The 27,569-nt window shown below is 38.9% G+C and overlaps 1 protein-coding gene across 15 annotated transcripts in view; it reads left to right on the plus strand.

The window, feature by feature from the left end:
* ncam1a (neural cell adhesion molecule 1a) overlaps positions 1-27,569 on the plus strand; it is a 513,459-nt gene that overhangs the window by 350,683 nt on the left and 135,207 nt on the right. For all 15 annotated transcript variants that reach the window (XM_041801697.1, XM_041801707.1, XM_041801703.1 and 12 more), the window contains 4 exons: positions 948-1,157; positions 2,938-3,081; positions 18,341-18,478; positions 21,698-21,815. In XM_041801697.1, the coding sequence (XP_041657631.1) occupies positions 948-1,157; positions 2,938-3,081; positions 18,341-18,478; positions 21,698-21,815 (610 nt within the window). The remainder of the gene's footprint in view (positions 1-947; positions 1,158-2,937; positions 3,082-18,340; positions 18,479-21,697; positions 21,816-27,569) is intronic.

The raw sequence follows: 27,569 nt of genomic DNA on the forward strand, positions 1-27,569 counted from the left end.
ACCTGTTCTAGTTTTAATGTAAGTTTTGAGCATCAAATGTAACTTTCCATCCACTAATATTTGGTACATGTAAGATGAAAGTATTTTGCTGGTCACCACTTGAAGAAAGAAAATGTGTAAAGAAACAGTAAGCAGCAGACTCTGACCACTAACCTGTTGCGACATCACTACTTGTTCAGAACATTCAGTGAAAAAGAATTGAAGAGTCTCTATTGTATAACTATCTGCATGTAGAATATAAAACCTTGGCATATTTTCCTCTCTGAAGGAGCGTGTCTCCAGCTTGAATAGAAAATCCTCACATAAAAAGGATGTCAAAATGCATTTAGGACCCTTTGAGTCCTGGAGAGATGAGACAGCATTAATATGTTTCAGTGAAACAGAGGGATGCCTCAGCTTGCATTCGTCCATATAAAACATGAATGATGCTGAAAAGATGTTTGATTCCTCTTTCTGTGACAGTTGCATGCTACTAAATAATCCACTGTTACACTGAGCAAACCAAAATTATTTATGCCTATCTTCTTTTGTTTCAGTTTAAATATTTAGACTGATCTAAGGAAACCAACGGAAATAAGAAGGGAAGCTTTTGATTCAACAGTGATGCTTTATGGTTATTTTCACACCAATAATGTTTGATTTGGTGGTTCTTAATTATGATCTTTTCTCCTTATCTTTTGCTTTCTGCTCTACTTAAAGTTTATCACGAAAGCATGCAAGCAAATTAAGAGTAGCTGTGCATTTGTGATGCTAGATGTTATAATGTGATAGCAGAAGAAAACAGTATCCACACACAAGCTGATACTGATCGCTATGAGGATAAAAACTTGCCTTTGATTACACAGCTTTATCTTGAAAAGTTCTCCTGATTGGGATATTTTTATTGCAGCTGCATATTTTGTATGTTTCATTTCTCTGTGTCTCAAACTTCAAGTTGTGTCTTTCAGTGGTGGGAGATGCTAAAGACATAGACTGGTTCGCTCCCAGTGGAGAGAAGATCCTCCCCAACAGGCAGGACATCTTTGTGAGCCGCAGTGATGAAACCACGTCAACCCTCACCATCTACCACGCCAACGTGGACAGCGCCGGGATCTACAAGTGTGTGGCAAAGAACGGGGACAAGGAGGCCCAGGCTACAGTCCAAGTCAAGATCTTTCGTAAGTCCTATAGCTTTAAAGAGGTTTTTGGGAAACGTTTTATATTTAAAGTGGATTTAAACAACATTAAAATTAAGCTCTGACAAAAATGTGGATGAAACAATAAGGTATTTTATTCTCCTTAGACCTGATCCTTTGTTAGGAGAGCATTTGTAGTTTCTCCCATTTATTTGGGATAAGAACTGTCCGATAAGTTAATACATCAGCCTTGGTGTGAACAGGAATTTCTTGGAAATTTTACTTTCCAAAACCCAAACAAGTTCCATAAAATTAAAAAAAAAAACCTAAAATTTCTCTGAAAATTATTAAATATATTTTTTTTAAGTATCCAATGAAAAGTACCATAGAATTTCTTTAGTCTTCAAATCTTCATTATAACCTTCTTAAAATTTCCTTAAACTTTCCTTAGAATTCAAATAGAAATTTCCCCAATTCTTGAAAAAAACTCAAGCAAATTTCCTTAATATTAAAGCAAATTCCCCCTTAAATGTCTTGGCAAATTCTAGAAATGTTCAAAAACATTCTTCAAAATTCCATGAAAATAATGGAAACAGCAAAAACCCTGAAATTTTCTAAGAAAAATCCTCCCTTAAATTTCTAAGGACTATCCCTAACCCAAATTCCCAATTAAGTTCCCCCAAAATGTGGTAGTAAATTTCCCATATTCCCCTGAAAATGCAAAAAAGAAGAAACTTTCCGAAGTATACAATGTCTTCCTACCATAAAGAAAACTTAGTAACTTCTGAATCTTCTTCTAAATTCAGAAAAATATCCAAACAGCAGCTATACACTAACATCATGTTTTTAAACATGTTTTATTCTAAAGTGGCTCAAGCCAAGTTCCTATTGGTCCCACAGCCCATTGTTGTTAATAAAATGTTCATCTTGGGATACATAGTAATGACTGACTAAGTTGAGAAGAGTAGAAATGAGAGGGAGAGAGAAATTGTGCCAGTTTAATACCTGGTTTCATTTGGTGTTAAACTGCACCACTTTTATTGCCTGTTGCTGTTGGTGCTTGGCTTTGTGGATTAGGTGCTATTTGCAATGAGGCTGATTTGCATGTAAGTGGAGCAATTTAGGGCTACATTTTAATTCCTCCTTCCCTCTGCTGAGCAGTTTATTTGCATTTTGTGTGGAGTTAGCATAGATTTCCCCCTTTGCACGTGCTCTGTGGACCAGGCACGTTTTCATTTTCACAGTGAAAAAATTTGCAAAAAGCCATTCTATTCTTTAGTAGATTTGCCCTTTAGACTTAAATTTAGATAGGTGCCAAACTAAATACTGATTGGGACTCATTTAGGCATAAAATAGGCAAGCAATGGCCCTTCATTAGGCAGATCATATAAAGAGAAGAGAGTTCCTTCACATACCCCTCTTGAAAAACCATTGTTGAGCTTCCATGAAAACTTAAAAAAAAAAAAAAAACACCAGTTAGACCATATTTGGAGGTCTCAGTATGGCCCCATATGGCTGTGCTGGATCTGTGCATGTGCGCTGTGTTTTTTTCACACAGTTCTAATGTCTGAAAGTAACGTAAGACTCTTTGAAGACTACCTGAACTATCTTCCTACACTGTGATTGTCTTTCCCAACAAAATGTATTACAGAGAAGCAGATGCACGTCCATATGGTGCCGTGTTGCACCACTAATCAACCGTAACATCTTTTAAAAGCAATGGGAATTTTCCTCATGAGAGTTTTCACCTTTAGACGTGACAGACTAATAGTTACAATATTTTTAAATGTGTAATCTAAGTGTTTGTCTCCTCTCCCAACAGAAAAGATCACCTTCCAGAAGGCTCCCAGCCCGCAGGAGTTCAATGAAGGCGATGACGCCGATCTAGTGTGTGATGTGGTCAGCTCGCCGCCACCCGCCATCATTTGGAAGCATAAGGGCTCCAAGATCCAGGCTGCCAAAGACGGTGAGCCAACTGAAATACAAAAATTTTCCAACGCTCGAGCTGCTTTCTCACCTCCAAGCCGCCTTCCCATCACATCCCTCTGACTCCCCCGAACAGCCACCTCACCTTCCTGCCAATGCTGCCTGCCAATTCATGCTCTCCAATCAATTTGCCACACTCTTCCTCGTCTCCATCTCCTGCTGTCTATCATCTATGAACAAAGCCATGCATTTTCAGCAGGGAACTTTTAGACCTTGTAGATGACTCTTGAACATGAAAATTGCATTTTTTGGTTGAGCAAGAAGTGGATTTTGTCACTTGTGATGATGTCTGAGGGCAAATTTGACTTCAAATGCCCCCCACAGAGAGAGCATGACTCCCACAGGGGGTTTAATGTTCTGATTGAAGATCTTAGAAAGCAAAAGGGAAGAACAGACAGAAAAGACAACAGTTAAAGATAGCTTTGCCATTGATTTGATTAGTAATTAAGATACAAATTTAATCTACTTTGGGTAATGCAGTATTAGTTTGTGTGGACAGCTAAATTCAGAATGCGTGTTCTCTGCGCTAACAACATAGTGGCCCCCACTGACCATATTCTAACAATGATTTAGTTTTCTCAACAAATTGATGCATGCACAGGGAACATCATGCTTGATGCTGTTTTTCAAAAGCTGGTCAGTGTTTAGATTCCCTTTCTACTTAAAAAGCATCAGAAATGATTGAACCACCCTCTATTCAAAAAGCAAACAAAATTGAAGTCTTTGCTTCTTAGAGACTTTTTGGGCTTTTTCCCTTTATTTGAACTGGATAGTTGTAGAGTAATACAGAAAATAGGGAGAGAGAGTGGGGGAACATCATGCTGCAGACATCGCTAAGACTGGAAATTGAGCTCTAGACCAGTGCAATGAGGACTACAGCCTCTGTATGTGGGCACCTGCTCTACGCAGTTAACCCTGCGCCTATGACTCTTCTTTTTTTTTAATGACAAATCTTTATAATGATGTTAGTTTAGATAATGTTTGTCCCATTATATGCAAATACAGTGCTTAACAAATTTATTAGACCACCACCCAAAGTAAGGTTTATACCACAGCTGCCCTAAATTAACAGCATTGATAAAAATGGGTAAAACCAAAATAATTTTTATGTTCATGCAATGGTTAATACACCAATATGTAGAAGCTTTTTAACCAAAATGATATTTTTGATGCAAAAAAATATAATTATTATTGTTATCCATGAATTTTCAAATTTACTGATTTACAAAAAAACTGAAAAATAGTAAAGCACATGATTATTTCTTGATTAATATGTCAAATTATAGTTATTTACCTGCATTCCTGAACAGAAAAATGAGTTTTAGTGGTTGAATGTTATGCTTGATTAATTTCTGACTTCTCAGAAAAGCCCAGTGAGCCGGCTCAAATTTGGGTGAATTCAGTTTGAAATTCCTCAGTCCTGTTCAAAATGGTGAAATGTGGAGAGCTCACTGAAAATGAAAGAGTCCGCATTAAAGCACTTCATGATGCTGGATGGTCTCTGAGACAGGTGTTCTAATAAATTTGTTAAGCACTGTAAATCATGGAAATGTAGGATTTTATGGGCCAAGAAGCGTGTTGCAGACACTAAATAAGCTTGCAAACCAATAGATTGTTTAAGTTTGTCATGTCTTGTTGCTCTGATTGGCCCGTGATAAAATGTTCTGCCTTTCCTAAACTTATATATTATATATGAAACAAAAATATTTTTCCCCCAAAATATATCCCATCAAATGGGTATATGAATTAGGCTATCCGTCAGATTAGGCATAAATGCTACACAGATGGGGTGCAGATGGCCTAGTGGTTAAGGTGTGCCCCAGGGCCTAATGGAGTCACCTACTGGGTCTATAAAAGTGTGCCTGATGTCCTTAGATTTCTGTGGTGATTACTAAGGTTAGTATGGGGGAAATAATCAGTCCTGAGAATCTTGTATAGAGCAGTAGGAATCCTGATTCCCAAGGAGAGGAAGTCCTCTGATCTGTGCCAGTTCAGAACCAATTTACTGCTAGAAGACTTTCTTTAGTATTGAAGCACAGAGGCTAACTAGTTACTGAAAAAGGCGTAGTTTAATCAACACAACAGTGCAGAAAGCAGGGATCCCAAGTTTTGCAGGGCGCACAGAACACACTAGCATGATCTGGCATCAAGTCCAGGCTAAGCCAGAGAATAAGGATTTGCATGTTGCATTTTTAGATTTGGAAAATGCATTCGGTTCAGTTCCTGGTGACTTGTTGCAGGGCATTGGATTTTTTAGAGTGCCAGGCCAGGTGTGCCAGGTCAGTGCATATTTCTGAGACGTCAGGATGTGTATTACATCAAATTTCACAACAGGTTGGCAGGGACTAGAAATAGGCATAATGGCATGATGCACTATTTCCCCTCTAGCTTACACAATGGTGATGGAAGTCATTATTAGAGCTTCGAAATGGGTGATAGAATAGGATGCACTTCCTACCAATCAGGGCTTACACAGATGACATGACATTGGTGACCACAACAGTGCCATGTACAAGAAGGGTACTGGAGAGATATAGGAGAATCTCAAGTGGGCTAGTATGAAGATCAAGCCTCGGAGATGGTGGAGAAGTACTTTTATGTAGATGGGGAGGAACCCCGTCAGTTAGGGTGAGGTCAGTAAAGTACAAGACGAACCTTAATGATAGTGAATAGGAGCGCTTATCCTTTCTGTAGAGCACAAGTATCTTGTGTTTGCTTTAAAAAAGGTCATTACTTTGTCATTATTATCTCCTTGGTGTACAGTTTAACCAAATTTCTGTAAACATAATTCAATCTCTGATATTAGCTGCTGAAGAGCACATGAACAACTGACTAAAATAATCTGTAACCTTTATAATTCTGTATTTTCAAACTACTCCTACACAGAAATGTTTAATTCAGACACTAATTATTTTTATTAAATCTGTTTGGCTGCAAAAGATGAGAATAAAATGATCAAAATTGCTGTTAGGCTGATGTCTGAAAGTGTGAGACATTAAGGCACAGATAAATTTTGTTTGATAGTTTATTAGTAGTTTTAATTTAGTTTAACAGCCGAGGAGTCAAAAACCCTACTTCATTACTGTTCAGTGACATGGTTACCAATCAGGCTTGAAATAATATTGCCATCTTTTATATTTCTTATGTCTACTTAGCTCTCCTCTGATCGTTGAATAAATTGTTCATCAATCCCTAGTATGTTTCATTGATCTTTAATCTAATACCAACTATGTAAATACTTTTCTGTCTGTCATCCAGGTTCTAAGAGTTTGGATTTAGCAGCCTGGCTCGTCAGTGTGTGCTGTTGTGCATAAGACACTGATACAAATTTAAACTGGCACAGTTATTGGTGCTTGTATTGAAATGTTGCTAAAAGGTATCTATTTTTTTCTGTTGCACAGTATTTGGTGTCATGCACTAAAAATATCCTTTTAGCAAACCCTTCATAGAAAATAACATCTTCTTATTAAGAGGGTTGTCTGCGACGTAAAAGCATAAAGGAGCACTCAAAAATAACAAGTAGGGCTCTCAGCCGTCTGAATGAACAGTCAGGCTTTTGAACACTAGTGTGTGATGTAGAAGTTTGCCTCTGCTGGGTGTAGTCCCACCCCTGTTGTAGGAATGCCAAATTTAATTGTTGTATCTTTAATATTAAAGCCCATCTCTCTCTAAAATATAACATAATAACTGCCTTAAGGCTACAAAGGAGGGTTTGAAAAGTTTGCATCTTGCTGCAGATATAGACGACGTAAGCTGTAATCAGCCTCAATTTAACACTACACAATGGATTCCTCTGGTGAGTCACGCTTGCAGCAGGAATAAAAATCAGAAGCAAACAAAAGCACTGAAAGGTCTATAGAAACTTGTCAAACAACTCTGCATTATTACCCACGTTTTTCAGTAGTGTTTCCTTTGTTCTGAAAAGTTGCTGCTTCCAGTAAACATCATTTAAAGCTGTGTTTGTGATTGGAACTACAGTAATTAGTCCCATTGTAGAACAAGTGTAAGGATTTTGAACATGCTTGACTTATAATCAAGCACTGCAGAGGTGCATTCACCATAGTCACACTGTGAGCGTTTTCTCTGACATTGTTCTCAGAGTGGGAAGCTCATATAATATAATGTTGCAGGAATTCATACTGTAATAACAGTTAAGTCAGGGTCACTTCTTATTCACTGTCAGTTTAAATGAGAAATTAGTAAAAATGATTTTTTTCTACTAAAGAAATTATTTAAACCTAAGACTGTATGTCAAAAATGTCCTTTTCCTGTGGTTTGCATTCTGGTTTTGCTTTGAATTAAGTTACTTTGACTCAAGCCTGGCACACACTAAAAGATGTTTAAAATCTTCGCTGATTCTTTAATTTGAGAGACTCCACATAAGGCAACATGTAATAACTTTTCAACAGTTTTGTTTTTGGTGTACAACAAGATGACCAAGACAGACAACCACACACTGACAGGCCTGCCCACAGAATTGGCTGGACCCCTGAGAAACATAGAGATAGGCCGTTCCAAGCTCATATTCATTAATGATTTCAGTGCATTAGTGTTAGCATCCTGGCTAATAGTTACTTCATTTGGAGCTAGAACATATGTCAAGCTATAGTTGGGTTCTGATGTTGAAATGATTTATCATTATTATTATTTTTAACCACACTTTAACCTCTTTTCACCACTGTTTTTGCTCATTTTTGCTTGTTAACCTATTTTTGCCACTTATTGGCAATTTTCCCCTTTTTTCAATTTTGGAAGCCCATTTTGTGCCACTTTAATCCCATTTTGCCTCTCCCAACCTCTTTTCTCCACCCCCCCAATTTTGGCACTTTAAACCATTTTTTTGTAACTGTCTTTTTTAACTGTCTGTGAACCATTCTTTCACTTTTTTGCCCACTTTAACCAATTTTGCCACATTTTAATTGCCTTCCACTGTTTGTTTACCCATTTTGCTCTCTTTGTGCAGTTTTGTAACCCTTTTTTGCCAGTTTTCCCTCTCTCAGCCTCTTTTCTCCACCCTTTTCACCAATTTGGGCACCTAAGCACATGTTTGCCACTTTTCAACTGCTTTTCACCTTCTTTCATCCATTTTCGCCTTTTTTTAAATCTCATTTTTCCTCTTTCAGTCTCGTTTTCCCTCTTTCTTTCAATAGTTTTGAAGTGCTACATTGTATTGTTGGAGATAATTGAACTTCTAGCTGTTTTAAGGGGATAGATATTTGTGAGACTTCAACATTTGTATGATTTTTACACTCAGGAGCACAAAGTAGAACGCTTACAGAGCACATCATTGTTGAACAGGACAAAAGTATTGGTTTGGGCCTAACTATTGTTATTGTGTGGCTCTATTATTGCTATGTGTACTGTTTAAAATGTTGTGTTAACTTTTATTAAGTATGTGCTGTGATGCTATGGGGGGATGGGTAATGCTCAATGTGTGACACATTTCTGTGGCTTTCAAAATAACTGTATTTGTCAAAGAATAATGTGACAACTGTTTACAAGTAGCGATAAACAGGCTGCATGCAAAGTAGTTAAATTGTTTCATATTTCTTACTGTTTATGAGGTTTTTATTGTCCTGCATCTGATCTGAAGTAAATGACGGAGATTTTAGTGACTTAACATCCCTGGTTATAGCTCATACACATTTCCCCTCCTCCTGCTAACATAAAAGGGCCTGGTATTGTTGTAGAATTACTTTTTTGTAGTTTTTATGAATGATTTCACAAGCTAAGTTCATGCAGAAGGAAAGTTAAGTTCAGAGCTGCTTCACCTCAGAGAGTTCAGCTTAAAATTCACTCTGCAGCCTTTGTTTTACGCTTGGCCTGGGCCTATTTTAACCTCGCAGTAACCCCTCCTTGGGTGACCGCTGGAGAGTTTGCAGTCACCACAGTGTTGTGCTAAGCCCGCCTTTATTCTTGGAGTCTGGTCAAGGAATGTGTTTTTCTCTGGAAAAACCACTAATTGTAACCGACACTGAAAACTGAAAACTGCTTATGTAATTTTCCTCAGAGCAGCCGTTGACCTCACCGTATGCTGCATGCTGCGTTGTTACAGCTCCCATCTAAATGTTGTCATTGTCAGAAGTGTGAATGGATCATGAATTAACAGCTGGCTAATGGACCGTAACGCTTATTTTTTCATCTGAATACGATGCTGTGCCCTGCCAGAGTTCTACGGATTTTCTTTTGGCATTGCTGTTATGAACTATGCTGAACAGTTTAGTCCACAGCTCTGCTTGTGAAGATTTTTAGCCATTTATGCATGTCTTAAAGTCAAAGATTAAAAGTTAAAATATGTTTTTTTGTCTATATCCCCACTCGGTAGGTAAATGTAGCTGTAAAAGAAGTCAAGGTTATGCCAAAGATGCAACAAAGGCCAAACTTCTAGAGCATGATAGCTCAGAAACGCTGAAAGGGAGTGAGCTGTTATAATGCCAGAATTCCACTTTTATATGCAATAGTAGTTATACTCAAATGATGCTGATATCTGTTGCAGTACGACTATAAATGATCTCCTAGACCCCTATAACTGCTCAGTTTAGTTGTATTTCTATTTCCAACATGCACATGACTACTCTGACACACCAGATAAACTGTTTAAGAAATCCATTGCAATTCAACCCAACAACTTTATTTATCCCTCAAAGGGGCAATTGGTTTGGAGCAGCTTGTACATGAAAAGAAAGATAAAACACAGTGACACACACAGCAACAATATGCATGAGCTAAAATACAAGACAAGATCTAAAAAACAAATGCTGGTATAAATTAGGCTGACAAATTACTGATTTTGTCTAAAAAACAGACACATAATCTACTGAAGAGATAAAAGGATTTGTGAGGATAGCAGAGAAAATATTGTAAGAGATATAAAAACATAAAACCTTACCTGCATGGGTATATTGCACATTCATCTGGAAAACCTCCTATACAAAGCTCTGGGGAAGGGTGGGAATTTTCAAAAATTCTCTGAAGGTGATTGGATGAATGTTCTTTCCGTCACATTCTCGACAGGCCAATCAAAGCAACAACTCAACATGAGGTAGCAGCCATGCACAGCTGCACTGCTAACCGGAGTGCTAAAGACTAGCACAAAGCATGCTGGTGGACATAATTCATGCCAAAGAGAAACTTGTGATGTTGCTCTTTGCTCCTGTTTTAATGAATAATTGTGGTCAAGGTCTGATGAAACTGACGTTTTTCTACAGCTACATCCAAGCTAATCACTGCCCTGGGGTGGCAGCCATTGTATCTAGCGGCTTACAGCACAACTCAACCCCAACTGTAACAATGGTAAAATCAGGCTGAAGCAGGTCAGCATGAGAGTGAAAACATCTTTTACATCATGAAAAGCTTTTAGTGACAGCTGAGGTCTCTCACTTATTCTTATTAATTTCTGTTTCTGTCCTCTCGAACTGAGCTGCCACTACAGCAGGCGAGATGTACAAAACAGCTTTCCTCTCAGGAAGACACTCTGCCAGCCTCATCCCACCAGAACTCAGAGAGAGCAGTGGTGCTAAGTGCAGTGGTGTTAGGTGCAGTGGTGTTAGGTGCAGTGGTGCTAAGAGCAGTGGTGCTAAGTGCAGCAGTGTTAAGTGCAGCGGTGTTAAGTGCAGTGGTGTTAGGTGCAGTGGTGTTGAGTGTAGTGGTGTTAAGTGCAGTGGTGTTAAGTGCAGTGGTGTTAGGTACAGTGGTGTTAAGTGCAGTGGTGGTGAGTGCAGTGGTGTTAGGTCCAGTGGTGTTAGGTGAAGTGGTGCTAAGTGCAGTCGTGTTAGATGCAGTGGTGTTAAGTGCAGCAGTGTTAGGTTTAGTGGTGTTGACTGCAGTGGTGTAAAGTGCAGTGGTGGTGAGTGCAGTGGTGTTAAGTGCAGTGGTGTTAGGTACAGCGGTGTTAAGTGCAGTGGTGTAAAGTGCAGTGGTGGTGAGTGCAGTGGTGTTAAGTGCAGTGGTGTCGAGTGTAGTGGTGTTGGGTACAGTGGTGTTAAGTGCAGTGGTGTTAGGTGCAGTGGTGTCGAGTGCAGTGGTGTTAGGTACAGTGGTGTTAAGTGCAGTGGTGTTAGGTGCAATGGTGGTGAGTGCAGTGATGTTAGGTGCAGCGGTGCGGCGTCTACACACATCTGGCTGCCACTAGAACCTCGTGTTCATCCCTTGCTTATCAATGCGATATCTCAAAAATATTTTGACATATTTTCTTCAAACTTTGAAAAAATGTCAGATTGGGCATGAAAATAAGCTCATTAAATTTAGGAAGTAAAAAGTCACAGTCAGTATCATCTCAAATGTTGTAAGCACAATATTTCATGTTTAACTTGTGAAGGTGAAAAGTTTTTTTGACTATATTGTAACCTCTTGGTACTCTTCACTGTTTCGCAGTTGTATACCTTGCAGAGGCGTACGTTCAACCACCAGCCAGTAGTGGAGTTAATTTAAGTGGATCAAAATCTGTTGAGTATAGTTTTGAAAATGTTGAGTGTGCCTGCTGCTGATCCAGCCTGGCCCACATCCAAATAACCTGTTTTCTTGTTCTGGGTGTTTGCCAGGTGGATGTTAGAGAGCACTGCAGAGTTGGCAGATACTGAATGTTAGAGAAGGATTCATTCAGTCGTACATTTATGACGGTGATAGTCCTTTTTTACCACTACTACTACATCAGGCAGTGGCTGTAAATCACACCTCCAAATCATTGATGGAGCTCTATCTACTACTGGCATTAAGACTCTCTTTTAGCTACCCTGAAGTAGTGGTTCTCAACTAGTCATCCATCAGAACCTCCCACCACCCCGTTAATGAGGAATTACAACACAAATGTTAAAATATACATTTATTTAGAATAAATGAATGTATAACCTGTTAGATTCTCTGTACATTAAAGACATTTTTTTTCCCCCAACACACATTCACAACCCACTATAAACAGCTCTGCAACCAACCTTTGGCCTGGACCCGCCAGTTCAGAACCACTTCCATAAAGCAGCAGTTAAATTTGACCTGCAATGAGGTACAAAAAAGTCTGACATTAACACTGTATTGACAGTTGTAGGAAGTTCAAGTGGTCCAATTGGCCAACCTTCCACTGCTTTGTCCACCTCTTCTGCTGATTCACTGGTAGCAGTTTGTTTTAAGCTCTTAGGACACATTTTCAAGCATCAGAATGCACAGACGACTACAGAGCAGATGTGGGTTTTTTTAGTGCTCACAGTCAAGCTATGGAGTTCTTCACTGAATGATTTGAAGGTCTTAATGAATATAAGAAATGAATAAAAATAAAGAAATAATTAAAAGAGTGTATGAATAGACTGAAGATAGTGTGCTTTTAAAAAGAATAAAAATGGAGGAGTTTAGTGAAATACTCTGAATATGCTCTTTGCGTTTCTTTTGCTGTTCCTGAATATTGGTCGCTGAGTAATGCATTTTGACAGATCATCTATTTCTATTGTTCTTGCGTTTTAAGTACGGGGAAGGCAAAAAAATGTTTTTTTTTTTCTCTCTGCTCTTTTATGGATAGTAAATGTGTTAAAATTGTGAGTCATTTTCTTCTATTGAGGAAACTTTGAACATTATCATTGGGGGAACAAATGAAAGAAAATGAAATGAAATTCAATCCCTGGGCAGGATGTGAGCAATAATGGCAGATACAGCTGCACTGCTCTGTATCAGGATAGAATGCTATAATATGGGAGCCATCAGACGTCAGTGTCCCGACACTAAGCCAGATCCTGGTTTTGATCGTATTTGGGATATGGTGTTTGCATGCACACAGAGAAACAGAGATCTCCATATACAACTCCAATTCAAAAAAATTTTGGACTCTGTGTAAAATGTAAATAAAAACAGAATGCAATAATTTGCAAGTCTCATAAACCCATGTTTTATTCTCAATAGACATGTCAGATGTTGGGCATGAGACATTTTTCAATTTCATGAAAAATGTTAGCTCATTTTGAATTTGATGGCAGCAACACATCTCAAAAAAGTAGGGACAGGGAAAACAAAAGACTAGAAAAGTAAGTGGTACAAATGTCAAAAATCTGGAGGATTATTTTGCCATTAATAATTGACAACAGGTCAGTAACATGATAAAGGAGTATTTTAAAGAAGCAGAGTTACTCAGAAGGAAAGATGGGCACAGGTTCACCGATCTCTGCAAAACTGCATCTTGAAATTGTGGAACAATTTCAGAAAAAAAAATTCTTATTATAACATTACAAAGAATTTCAATATCCAACCATCTATAGACCTTGATATCATCAAAAGATTCAGATAAATCTCTGGGCACAAGAGACAAGGCTGACGGCCAGTATTGGATGCTTGTAATCTTCACACAGCATTAAAATTGTGCATGATTCTGCAGTGAAAATCACTGCATGGGCTCAGGAATATTTTCAGAAATCAACAAAGTTTGCTGTCCCATTCGCAAATGAAAGTTAAAGCTGTATCATGCAAAGAAGAAACCATTTGTGAACAGGATCCAGAAATGCCGTCTTCTCTGGGCCAGAAGTCACTGGAGATGGATTGAGGCAAAATGGAAAACTGTTCTGTGATCAGATAAATTAAAATCTGAAATTCTATTAGGAAACCATGGATGCAGTGCCCCATGGACTACAGAGGAGGGGGACCATCTGCTCACAGTTCAAAAGCCTGCATCTCTGATGGTATGGGGTCGCATTAGTGCCTTTGGCGTGGGCAGCTTTCACATCTGGAGAGGAACTATCAATGCTAAAAAGCAGATAGAGGTTTAAGAGCAGCATATGCTCCCATCCAGACATTTTTATTTGAAGGCCTTGACTGTGTCAGCAAAACAATGCTAAACCACATACCACATCCATCACAGCTGCATGGCTTCACAGTCTAGGTGCTGAACTGGGCTGTCTGCAGTCCAGACCTTTTACTAACAGAAAACATTAAGCACATCACGATCCAGCATAGTAGAGCAGTTAGAATCGTACATCAGACAAGAATGGGACAACAGTCCTCTCCCAAAATTCCATCAACTGCTCTCCTCCATGGTAAACATGGCCCTGTCCCTACTTTTTTGAGATGTGTTGCTGCCATCAAATTCAAAATGAGCTCATATATGTCATGACAGGGTCAAATGTGTCAGCCTAAACCTCTGATATGTTGTTTATGTTCCATTGTCAATAAAATATGGGTTTAAGAGATTGGCATATCATTGCATTCTGACCTTATTTACATTTTACACAGCGCACCAACTTTTTGGGAATTGAGGCTGTGCATGATACATGAACAAAGAGAACACTGTTAACATTCCAACAGATCAGAAGTTTTTTATTCAACATGTCAGGCCTCAAAAGAAGCTTAGAATAAACTGCAGAGTCAGCAGGACTCAGACATGTCTTTTTGAGGATTTTATTCTGGGTAGAGGCAGTGTACTGACCACGACGAATGCATTTTAACACAGTCTTCCTCAGCGTCCTTGGCAGTGCTCTTTAAGAGGTCGAATTGTTTCCCTTTTTTCTTCACTGAGGCCTCAAAAGACAAATACAGTTTTAAAACTCCTGATAAGTTCATGGATCACAGTGTGTGACATCAATTCTGAGGTATGACAGCTGCTGTGAACTTTATTATTTCCTCTTTTATTTGATCATCGAGGAAGCTTTTCAGGGAGTATATAGGTGTGGGTTACATTTTAACATGTAATTTTACATGTTAAAATGTGGGTTACATTTTAACATGTAATTTTTACAGGTTAACTACAGGTGCATCTGAAAAATTTGAATGTCATGTAAAAGGTCATTTTTTTCCTGTGATTTACTTCAGAAAGGTAAATTTCCATTTGTTCTAGATTCATTTCAGTCCAAGTGAAAAATTTCAAGACTTTCTTGTTTTGATCTTGATAGTTACAGCTTACAGCTCTAAACAAAATCCACTATCTCAAAATATTAGAATATTCTGGAAAAGTCCAATTTGCAAAGGTTTCTTGATCCTTCATTCTCTCACTCTGGTTCAGTACACACAACCACAATCATGGAGAAGACTAATGACTTGACAAATGTCCCAAAGACAATCATTGCCATCCTCCACAAGGAGGGTAAGCCACAGAAGGTCACTGCTGAAAGGGCAGGCTGTTCTCAGAGGCTGTATCAAAGCAGATTCATGGAAAGTTGACTGGAAGAGAAAAGTGTGGGAAGAAAAGCAGATTCAAGAACTTAGAGGAGCTTTACAAGGAGTAGACCGAGCCACCACCATCAAGAACCGCCACACTCAGACGGGTCAAGGAAATGGACTACAGGTGTTGTGTTCTTAATATTGAGCCAATCCTGAACCACAGACATCATCAGCGTTTCAGTGGTCCAAAGTCCTGTTTTCAGATGAAGGTAAATTTAGGATTTTATTTGGAAATCAAGGTCTCGGAGTTTGAAGGAAGAGAAGTGATGCACGGAATCAAAGGTGCTTGAAGTTGTTGGTCCACTGGTCTTTATCAAGTCCAGAGTCATGCTTCCATCTCCTGAGAAGCTTTATGGAGATTCTGATTTCCTTTTCTAGCAGGACTTAGCACCTGCCCACAGTGAAGCCAAAACTACCAGAAACTGGTTTGCTGACCATGGTGTTACTGTGTCTGACTGGCCAGCTAACTGGTTGTATCAGGCCCCCCAAAGCTTCCTGTCCAGCCCCCGAAAGATCATTAAATTCAGAAAAGGAGGTTAAGAAGATGTTGTGGTTTTAAGAATATCCTTTGGCTTTAAATGTCTGCAGCTCCCACAAACAATTAATATTGAAATAGTTTTAGAATGACTCAACATTTGGTGTGTTTTTACTGAAATGTACTTTTCATTCATACTTATTAGATATTTAGAAAAAGGGGTAACGCTGGCAAAAGTGTTACAAAAATGATGGGTGATAATGGGGAGTGGCACAAAGGGACAAAACCTGGCAGAAAACATGGTGAAAAGAGGTTAAAATGTGGCAAAAAAGAGGGCAAAAGGTATCAAAAATTGGTTAAAAATGGCAAAAATAGTGCAAGAAAGTAATGAAAAGGGGTTAAAAATTGGCAAAAAAATAGAAGAAAAGTGGCAAAAATGGATAAAAGAGTGGCACAAAGTGGATAAAACATACAGGAAAAATGGTTTAAAAGGGGCTAAAGGATTGAAAAAAATTGAGTCAAAGAGGCAAAAAGTATCAAAAATGAGTTAAAAGTGGCAAAAACAGCAAAAATAGCCTGGCAAAGTAGTGGAAAGGGGTTAAAGACTCGCACACGGGCAATAATAGGCAGGAATGTTGCAACAAGGGGTTAAAGAGTGGCAAAAAATTGATTAAAAGTGCCAAAAATGTGGCAAAAATAGCCTGACAAATCAGTGAAAGGTGTAAGAGAGTGGCACACAGGGGCAATAATTGGCAGGAAAGTTTCAAAAATGGGTGAAAAGTGGCAAATACTGATTTAAAAGTTGCAACAATTGTTAAAAAAATGTAATGAAAAGGGGTTAAAAAGTGCCCAAAATGGATAAAAAAGAGGGTAAAACATGCAGGAAAAGTGGTTCAAGAGGGGTTAAAATCTTGCAAAAATTCATACAAGAGGAAAAAAAAAGGGGTAAACAGTATCAAAAAAGGGTTAAAAGTGGTAAAAATAGTTAATACTGGTACTAAATTACCCCTTCTCTGAAAGAACATACAAATACTCCTGCAATAATAAATTAATCAGACCAAAATATTTATTGAATTTTTGTTTGTTTGAAAGTCCGCCCCCCAGAGTTTCTGTCGAGACTAAATCTGGCCCTTGTGCAGATGTACTTGATGACTCCTACCGTAGAGAATCTCAAGGGGAAATGTAAAGAAGACTCAACAATACAGACCAACTGAAGGCTGCTATCAGAGCAACCTGGGCTTCATAACACCGCAGCAGTGCCACAGACTGATCGCCTCCATGCCATGTTGCACTGATGCAGTAATTTGTGCAAAATGAGCTCAAACCAAGTACTGAGTGCATAAATGAGCATAATTTTCCAGAAGGACAACATTTCTGTATCATGAACAGTTTTTTATCATTAAACTGTTTTTGTGATATTCTAATATTCTGAAATGATGGATTTTTGATTTGTGAGCTTTAAGCCATAATCATCAACATTAAAAAAGTCTTGAAATATTTCACTTTGTAATGATGAATCTCGAATATACAGAAAAAATAACTTTTTCATGGTAATCAAATGTTTTCCTGTATATATATATATATATATATGTATGTATATATATATATAAGGACTGCATTTTTTTCTTCCAAAGGCAGTGTAGACTTCAGAGCTGCATCAGTTTACTTTGTTTTCTAAATCTCTAAGTGGGATTGTTTGTTCAGTGAAGTACACAGACAGCAGAAAAGTGATGAGAAGAAATGTTTACTATCCCAAGCTAACGTCTACTCAAACACTCTGTATATAATTATATGAAGTGAGTAATTTCATAGCAAATCTCTGGCTGTAGACAGACAGCTCATACCCACTCACTAACACGGATATTGAATTGGTTACATCAGACTCCAGCAGCAAGCTCCCATCCCTTAAAGGGAATCAGCTTCACTGTAAAAGTTACACCTTACAAGAACACTAAAAATAGCCATTTACAACTTTGAATCAAGGGCGTTTTAAAGTACTCCTCTGTTGGTCATAAATGTCTGAGATGTGTTTTTCTTTCTGTTCCTCATTTGGAAGCACAAAAAACAAGTCTGACCCAAATGCTTGATGCCTCTACCCCTGAAACGTGTGAGACACAACACCTGGTTTGAGTTAGAACGGCTCGCTCTGTTACTGTGTGTTTATGGCTGCTTTAATTATAGCTGCAGCACTTTTGTGTCAGGCTATGACGGGTGTTGAACACGGCTGCAATACGTCTGGAGTAGCCACAGAGTCATGCAGGGCTCTCTGCGTTCTTCCGACCACTTGCTTGATTACCGGGGATAATTAACACCCTTTACTCTGGCTCCAGCTTCCTGTCTGAGAATTTTAGTGAAGTTTTACAGTCTATAAATTATACTCTTGAACTTCTCCCTCGTTTAAGAGCACGGTGAATGTAACACTTGATTTTCTACTTTCTGTAATTCCGTCTCTTGATATTTTTTTATGAAAGATATTAATTTTATCTCAATCATTCCTTTTAAAGGTTACAGCCCAATCAGAAAAGTAGATAAAACGTGCTTACAGGAGGTCATCTGGTGATCTCAACTGTGCAGTCTTCATCCCTTGAATGCAGTGTCTGATTAATTAAATTTCTCTGTTTGCCTTTTTCTGTTTCAGTGCGATTTAAGATCCTGGATAATGGCCACCTGCAGATCCGAGGCATCAAGAAGACAGATGAGGGCATGTACAACTGCGAGGCTCGCGTCATGGCCAGGGGAGAGATTGACTTCAGGATGATCAAGGTCGTAGTTAATGGTGAGTGCTGCATCTTTTTCACTTTCACCCTCTGCTCTCTGCCCACCCTCTGGATCAAAGAGGAAAAATTGCTCGTCATTGTGGGGTGGTGACCCTGTAAAATTTGAAGTTGTACTTTTAAAGCTAGAGAATTGGTGAAAATACCCCCTTTTATCCTTTTTGGTTGGTTCACCTGTCTACCAGTCTGTTTCAGTTGTCCATAGCTTTATATCTCTAATAACCATGGGCAGACTATCATGTAGCTTTATATATGTTGATATTTGTGTGGTATTTATTGTCCTTAAATCATTCATATCCAATCTTCTTGTGAATATGACAACAAAATATCTCGTTAGTGTAAAAATATCAAAGTTTGATAAACATGATGAACTGTTTTGAATTTTGCAATAGATGGAGGGATTTCTGGCATGCATATTAACTCAGAAATACAGAAAAAACATATTAAACAGTAATTATTTTCTCACTGTGCCTATTTTCTCTTGGTGGCTCTTTGTTTCTAATTTGACATGTAGACAGGTAGAAATAGGAATGCACTGATGCAGAAATGTAATATTGGATTGGTTGATGTGGCCTCTGTTGACAGACACTCCTACAGACTAATGTGGCATGTTAGTAGCTGTTAGTAGTAGAGGTTTCTATGCTGTTTCAGTGGTGGACTCAGAGGGGACAAGAGCAGCAAACGCCCCCCTTGGTGCCCTGATGTTTGAAAAATTAACACAAAAGTGTCCTCTCTGATGCCCCTATAAACAGATAAAAATAATAAACATGACAAAATGCCCTCTGAGTGGACAAAATTTGGCAATGTTCCCTCAAGGGTGCCTTTTAAATGAACAATACCTGATCAATTTCCCTCCATGCTGCTCTTCCAGTGGACAATAAGGGATAAAATGTCCTCCAGGGTTTCCCTCCAGTGGGCAGGGTGTAAAAGGATGAAAACTGAGAGAGCACATGTGGAGGACAGATGTTAGGAGCTGTCATTCCTTAGTGTAAAGTTCATTTTCATAAACATCTTCCCTTGTGCATTTTTGTGAAGTCAGTCATTAAATACTTCATAGTTCCTTATCAGTATTTAGAGTTATATGCAGAGTAATCATAATAAAAATAAGTGTTGAATCAGAATTTATAACTATTTTATCTTAGATAGTTGATACTGATAATATTCATGAACAAAATGCTCTGCAAAACAGCAGTAAGCTGCAAAAATATTACAGTCTGCTTCACCAGAGGCATCCTTGGACATCGATGTTTGCACTTCTTAAGGAAGCCAAAGAATTTTAGTGTTGATAACACTTTATGAAGATGTTTTACTCTTGTTTTATTGATTCGTTTTAAACTTTTTTCTTTATCATTTGGTACGGGTCCCTCAGAATCAAAATTTGCAACAGATTGCATGGCATTTTAAGAAGCTGTGGTAAAATTTCAGGTTTGACCCTAACTGACCTAACTCATCTGTTCAAAGTAAGGACCCTTAAAAAGGCCCAGTCTATCCTGGCTGATCACAGCCATCCTTTATTTTCTAAATTTAAGCTGCTACCATCTGGTCGCAGATTCAGCCTGCCAGCATGCAAGACAAAAAGGCTAAAAAACTATTTTGTCCGTATTGCTGTTGGCTTTTTAGATAGTTGTGTGCCTGTTATTTCTTACTGTATGTTTATGGTTGTATTGCGCACAGTCTCTTGTGCTTCTCTTTATTGTGTTGTTGATGCTGTTTTTATGATTGATCTGGATGTATGTCTTGACTGCTGGCTGCAACGCAAATTACCCTTCACAGGGATAATAAAGTGAACCTTGAACCTTGGTGACGTAGTCCTACGCTTTACTAGGTCCACCTTCTTTTGACATCTGTAAAACAAACAATCAAATAAACAAACAAACAAACAGTAAGATGTAAATATGCATTAGTGGTTTAAAAATTACAAATATGTATGAGTTTAGTATTTTAAGTTCACATGAATCTAGCTTGTATAATCCCTGGCCGCTTCATTATACTAAATTTATTACTTTTGAAATATTTTTTTGTGGGGCGGAGGAAGTCACCTGTTCACCAACTTTGATCTGTTAATTTGAGAGAAAATATTAGCCGTGTAAAAGTCTCACACCAAAAGAAATTGGTGTCGATTCTGGCAAGGAAGAAAAGTGGTTAAACATTGGCACCAAACCCTGCCAGTCTGGTCTGTATCATTACGTATTCCAGAACATTCTGAACAGTAAAGCAGCCATTTGTAACACAGTGAAAGGGGTCTCATGCAGCATGTGATAATGACTTCACACACCTTTATTCTGGTTTATAAGCTGCCCTGCTATATAAGCTGTAGACAGCTCTTAAGATTAAAAAATAAGTATTAAAAGTGTGGGTTTAACACCTGATTTAAGGCACATGTCACTTTGCTGCAAACTTTGCTAACACTGTGTTTCCTTACCTGAGAACAAATGCTGACATCCTTGTTGATCTTCTTAACGTTGAGCTGACTGTGTGGTCGGCTGCATACCTTAATCCAAGAAGACAGCTTGCTGTGTTTATGTAACATTTAGGGAAGAGGAAAAATACACTTTGTTCTCTTACCTCTCAGTATATCTATAACAGTTCAATTAAATGTGTTCAGACTTTATTATGGACTCAAAGGTCAGAGTAAAAAATACAGAAACACAAACGATGACAAGATTTGTAATTTTCTTTACTAAGGTACGATAAAAGTTCATATTGGTAATAAAGTTTATGAGAAACTAAATGAACACATTTATAATTTAAAAAGTAATTTTTAACAGTGACTCCATAACTGACATGTATTTAACCGTACTGTACCTGAAGTGTGTCAGGGCTGGGACGATTCAATTCCTAGAGATGTCAAGCTGGCAAATAAGTTTATACACATTTCTTCTGACAGCTTTGAGATTATAAGCATCAAAATATATACCTCTGCATGTATCAGTGCTACCCCAAGGCATAAAACTGTTTAAATTTGATTTAAACTGCAGGAGAATCAAAGTTACTGGTGGTTTTCTGTGCAGGTCTAAGAGTTGAATATAAAGGCTATCAGAGCAGGGCTAAGCAATGCATACAGCTCTAAGTGAAAATAATAGAACAAATAAAAATTATACTTTTTCACAAACAAAAAGTTGTTACTTTTGCAAAAGAATGCTCCTCTTTATTTTTCTTCATACTTTGCATGTGCTTCTGATTGTGATCTTCATCTACCATCTCTTGTCATGTCTTTTCAGTTCTTCCCACCATCCGTGCCAGGCAGTCAGACGTTAACGCCACGGCAGACATCGGCAGCATGGCTCTGTTGGCCTGTGATGCTGACGGCTTCCCCGAACCCACCGTCACCTGGGCACAGTACGTACCGTACTGCTTTTTACACATTGTTGAAAAATGGGATGACATGAGCTGGGACAAACATTAGGTCCATTGATTATTGTTTTTGAAAACTCCTTTCTCTTTACTTCAGAGGAAAATATCAGACAGGCTTTATCAACTATTAATTACACAAGGAATCATTTTAAATAGAATGGAGAAGGTATTGAAGATTAAGATGTCAGAGGTTATCTGTCAAACAGGTGAAATCATCCTGATAGTCACACAGCAGTCCTGTTTGAGGTCAGGCAACCCAAATAAGACAGCATTGGTGAAAAGAGAAAACTTTAAGATGCAGATGAATTTCACTTTAAAAAGAAATCCATTCTTAAGAAATGCCTGGTTTTTGCTTTGTCTGTTGCCAGAACATATAGTTATGGGATTAAGTGGGTTTCACTTCTGTTTATAAAAGGCTGGTCTCACAGAATTTCCAGGCCGTTTTCACATTAGGTCCAATCGATTCCTATGCCTGATGTTAACCGCTGTACCACTGGTCTACTTTCATATTTATAACATTGCTCTGTGCTCCCAACACAATTACATATGTACTCTGTCTGATATAGTAGGTGTGCCATAGTTGGTCTATAAATCCACCAAGAAGAAGACAGAAGAAGAGGCAACCATAGCAACTACTCTCATCAAAATGTATTTATGCTCTGTGCCAACAATGGAGTCCATCCTGCAGGCCACTTTGGATGTTTTTTATAATTTTTTGAGAAACCTACAACATCACTCTTCACACCTCTGCATCTACCATGGAGCTCAGAGGATGAAATGTGTCTGTTGTGTGGCTATGACATTTTATTTAAGAGACATGGCATGTTTAGAACTGCCTTTACAACAGTGGTTGTAAAGGCAGTTCGGGATCCAACTGGCAGGTCAGGATCCAAACTGTGTTTGAAAGCTGTTTTCAGTGAGTTGTGAATGTGTGCCTGAATATAAATTGGGCCAAAGCTTCTAGGATCTATGGAAGCCCTAAGGGGACATACTGTCATGTGCATAAGTTTAAGACATGTAGGGTGCTGAGGATTCAGCAGGGAGGGTTGTTTTCTTTCCCTTGGGTGGCCAGAGTCAAGCTTGACATGTTAACACACGTTTCAAGGTCAAGCTCAACAGCATCTCTTTTGTCCAACCTTTTCACCACTGGTTTTCGGGCCCTTGGGACATCCTCAGGACGACCAGGGGCCTATGATAACCCTACCACCTGTCTGGATAGTACCCATGGCCATGCCTACATAACACATCCACACCTTACACTGTCATGAAGGTGGGGACTTTGCTATTTTTTCAGATTATTTTCCCATAACCCTGGTCTATTCAAGGACATCCAGACAAGAACCGGGGTTGTGCCAATCCCCCTTCTAGCCTGATTTTGTTTATACCACATCTACGCTTTACTTCAGCCTTAGTTTTTCGCCCAAACATGCCTAAAAGTTCTCCACAGCACTAGGTATGCATATCAAGAAGAGATCATTTTAAAGTCTCTGGCAACTGGTTGAAAAAAAGAATGTTCTAAGAGATGAACGGATATGTACATATGAAGGGTTTTTTTTTTTTAGCATGGTGCTCACACTTAATGTTAAATGCCTGAATAAGCTGATAGATTTAGCACTGCTTACAGCAGTTTCCCCTGACAATACTAGGTAGATTGTTTAACTCATCGTTTACATAAAGATGTTGTAAAATAATCACTGCTTAAGATCAGAAAAATTGAGGTACTTTCTTAGCATCTGAATGCATCAAAAAAAATTACGGCTTAATTCTTTTTTTCTTTGATTGCAGTCAGCAAACAGCTTTCAGATTCACTACAGCCACAGTCTGCAAGAAAATAAAGATAATGGCTGCAAGAACTCTTTATTGATTTCAGATATGAATTCTTTTAACTCTGATTTCCCATGATAATCAGTGGATCCAGGATGTTTTCTTGAGTTTTTGACTTATTTCTTTTTCCTTTTATCTGCATAATAACACTGCTTTTCTGATGATAGTTTCTCAAAATCTTAAGAAAACTGTAGTGCACCTTATCACAGGAAAATTGAGTAAAATAAAAAGTATGCATGTCCGTCCCTTTAGGGTTTCTCTAACTATGTGGGTGTTAAATATGTTTTTATTTTTGTCCTGTTATGGTCAAAACTGTGATTGCATAAATGTGAGTGGATAAAAATCATTGGAGATCAGGGTCATGATTTCTCATGAAGTAGAGTCCTGAGAGTAGACCACTGTTTTGCAGCTCTTCTTGCTGACGATTGCCCTGTAGGGCATGGTTGCATTCACAGCTCTAGAGTGCTGCGCTTAAGTCCAAATAAATCCTACCCAAGACTTCCTCTTCAGGTGAACTCTGGCAAGGCTCCCAAGTACAGTTTGATTGTTTTCACACTTATCAAATGTAACCAGACTTTGTGGTCATGGGTACATAGATCCAGGCCTAATGTGTTTCTAATGTGAAGTCACCCTTCGTTGTAAGAACATTCAAGAAACTAATGTTTTTGCTGCAGCTGATAAGTCCAGGTCAGTCGAGTCAGTTACAAACCTTCCTTAGGACAACCTGCAGTTTATCTTTAGTGCAGAAATAGGTGTAGCTTTATCAATGACACTTGTGTAAAGGTGGGACTGTGCCCTTCAGGAACAGGATGCACTCTGTCTCCCATGTCGTAGGGATGCGTATTAATCTGGTGGGCAGTTTTTGGGTAAAGTCATTTGACTATCTGTGCCCTCTGTCTCCAGCTGAAGGACGCAGTAACATTGGCAATGTGCACAAACACCAAGGATAAGAGTGGATTAGTCTGAATGTCCTGGACTTTTTACCTAAAAACTATGTTTTAAGGTAACTTTAAGCTTTTCATTACTTAGCAGTAGAATAAAAGATGCTGCCTGCTGAGAGACCTTTTCCTTCTCTTCAGTGAAGCAACATTCAGATGTTCAGTTTTATATAAAGATTTACAACTTCCCTGTTTGAACTGTGGGCATACATTTCTTTACTGTGCTCATTAAATATATATGTATGCTAATGTAGTTGTGCTCCAAACAACCCCTTTGATAGGGCGCTTCAAAACCAAACAGAAGAGCAAATTGCATGTTCAGGTTCAGCACTAATCCACTGGGGCTGGTAGCTTTTTAGCCCTTCTGTAAGTTGAGCCTCCTCAACAAGTGTCAGATAAATGAAATCTAAAGTCTCTCTCTTGCTGGTAATGCTGTTCGCTTCTCTGGTCAGACTCTTTGTTCAAAGTGAATCTGCCTGTTCATAGGCCTGCATAAGCATCACATTCACTTCAGGGAGCTTGTGTAGTAAAGTGTTTGTAAATAGGGCATAAATATGGATTTGCATGGCCTTGCCTTCAAGTCGTTGTGTGGGAGAAATGATGAGATTTACATGTATTTATATTTGCATCACTGCAACAAGAGCAGATAGACTCTGATGAGTGTTATTAGGCAGGTTTCCACGCCACACACACTGTTTAAATTCCGTACCATCTCGTGTGTGGTTAAATAGTAGGCTCTCATGCATATGCAATTCTGTAGGGGATGTGCACCTGGTTGCACAAGCTGTTTGTAAGTTTAACTTGGCTCAGCCTCTGCATATGTGTTAGGCTTGGATATAAAACATTACCACAGTAAATATATTCATCATAGGCTGCAATTTTCTTTTCCACATGTCCTTTAAAAGTAAAGTAAACAACTCAGGATCAATACTATTGAACAAAAGTGTACCAACAGGTGGCTGGATGACCAGTTTTCAGCCTGCTCAGCCCAGACCAGTGACCTGCTGGTCCTTTCAAATCTGACCAATTTTGTGCCATTATCAGACTCCCCAACACAAGCCTTTAATGCCTTTGCCCACCGTGAACCCCCCCCCCCCACACACACACACACACCCACCCACCCACCCCCCCCTCGCCCCCCCACACACACACACACCCACCCACCCACCCACCCCCCCCCTCCCCCCCACACACACACACACACACACTTTGTGAGTAGTATAGCTATATTGTAATAAAAAGTAAATTTGTGTGGTATTATTGGCTTTAAATTTGTATTTATACATCATACTGAAACAACAACAACCAGTTGAGGTAACTTGTTTATCTTCTCTTCACAGCATCATCTCTAGATATACCTAATAATAAAATAGCATCGTGAAAGCCCATCAGTAAGACATGTTTGTCAGTGCCACTGGCTATTGTTAAAGTTATTCACTCTGTTGATTCATCCACCCACACAGATATCATGGACAAGGTTTAAAGGCTCTACACTAAAGTCACAACATGTCCACTTTCAGTCCTGATAATACTGGTTCACATGTCTGTCAGAGGCTGCTTGTCAGGTTAACATGTATACTGTAGTTATGCATCCAAACATACAAATTATGTTGTCATTTTCTTGGCAATAGAGTCAATTTTATGCACTCAGGCCACTCTATCTTTGGATAATGTAAGTCAGCAGCTTACTATTAGGTTGTTGAACTGAAAATATCAATATTTAATGCGTGTGGGTTAAAACATCATTCTCTAAATGATACAGGCAGACTGAATGACCCCCCCATTTCACTGAACATAGATCGCTATTTTATCTGTGCTTTTATTCGAAAAGACAGGCAAATCACAATCATGCCAAAATGTTAAATAGTGGTGCATTTTCTCTCATAAATGATCTTTGGCAGGTTAGGGGGAGAATAGTATTATAAAGATTTCCTCTTGTATTTGAATACAGTTGATCTTATGCTGATAGCAGTATTCAAAATGTCTCCAGTAAAAATGTGCATATAAATGGGTCCAGTGTCAAATACATTGCTCTAGAAAATGTTGAATAATCATATCTATAGTCTCAAGAGTTTGGGGGGGCATACTGTCTTAAGTTTTAAGTATGTAGGGCACTAAGAATTCAGCACAGGGCCTGATCTTGGACTGGAGGGTGGGGGGGCAACCAGGGTCAAGCTTGACACATGTCAACACACATGTGTCGCTCAGCAGCCAAGGTCAAGCCAGTGGCATATCTTTTGTCCGGGCCTTCTCACCCCTGGTGATAAACCTCGAGACTGCCGGTGGTTTTTGGGCCTTGGGATATCCACAGAACAACCAGAGGCTCATACAATGTTACTACTGGCCCACACGGTACCCTTTGCTTGGCTTACTCGCCACATCCGCCCCTTTCTTGACCCTAAAAGTAAGGACATTGTAATTTCATCAACAGATTTTGTCACATCCCCCCTGGTAATGCGCAAAGACATGCAGAGTGCTCCTTGCTGCCCTATGGTGCCATCAGCCTCTATTTTAGGCCGAAAAAACAGGGATTTAATTTGTAATGTAGTGATTGCATTGCTAGTTCTCACCATGGACTACAGTATATGTATAAACATGGATATAGTGTCAGTGATGTCAACCATTGGTTTCTAAACCAGAGTTTTGAAACCAATTCTTGGCACTCCCCTTATTGGAAATATCTCAGAACTAAACTTTTGGTCAACTTAATGACAGCTGATGAACTGGAGCTGGGACAGGCCTTTAACTTGTCAAAGCCAAGTAGATTGTCTAGATTCCATGTCTGTCATGAGGGGAGTTCATCTTGCAAGGCTTCAAGCTGATATACATGTCCCCAGTCAAAGAATGGCTGGGCCAATCAGAGTTGTCTGTGGAGAAAGAAGCAGTAGTTTCAGTTGTGGTTTCATAGAAATGGCCTCCATCACAGTATCACACTTCAAGTCACTGAGCTCTCCAGAACGACCTGTTTTGTATCACA

This window comes from Cheilinus undulatus, linkage group 12 (genome assembly GCF_018320785.1).
Source record: "Cheilinus undulatus linkage group 12, ASM1832078v1, whole genome shotgun sequence".
In the NCBI taxonomy this organism is placed as follows: domain Eukaryota; kingdom Metazoa; phylum Chordata; class Actinopteri; order Labriformes; family Labridae; genus Cheilinus; species Cheilinus undulatus.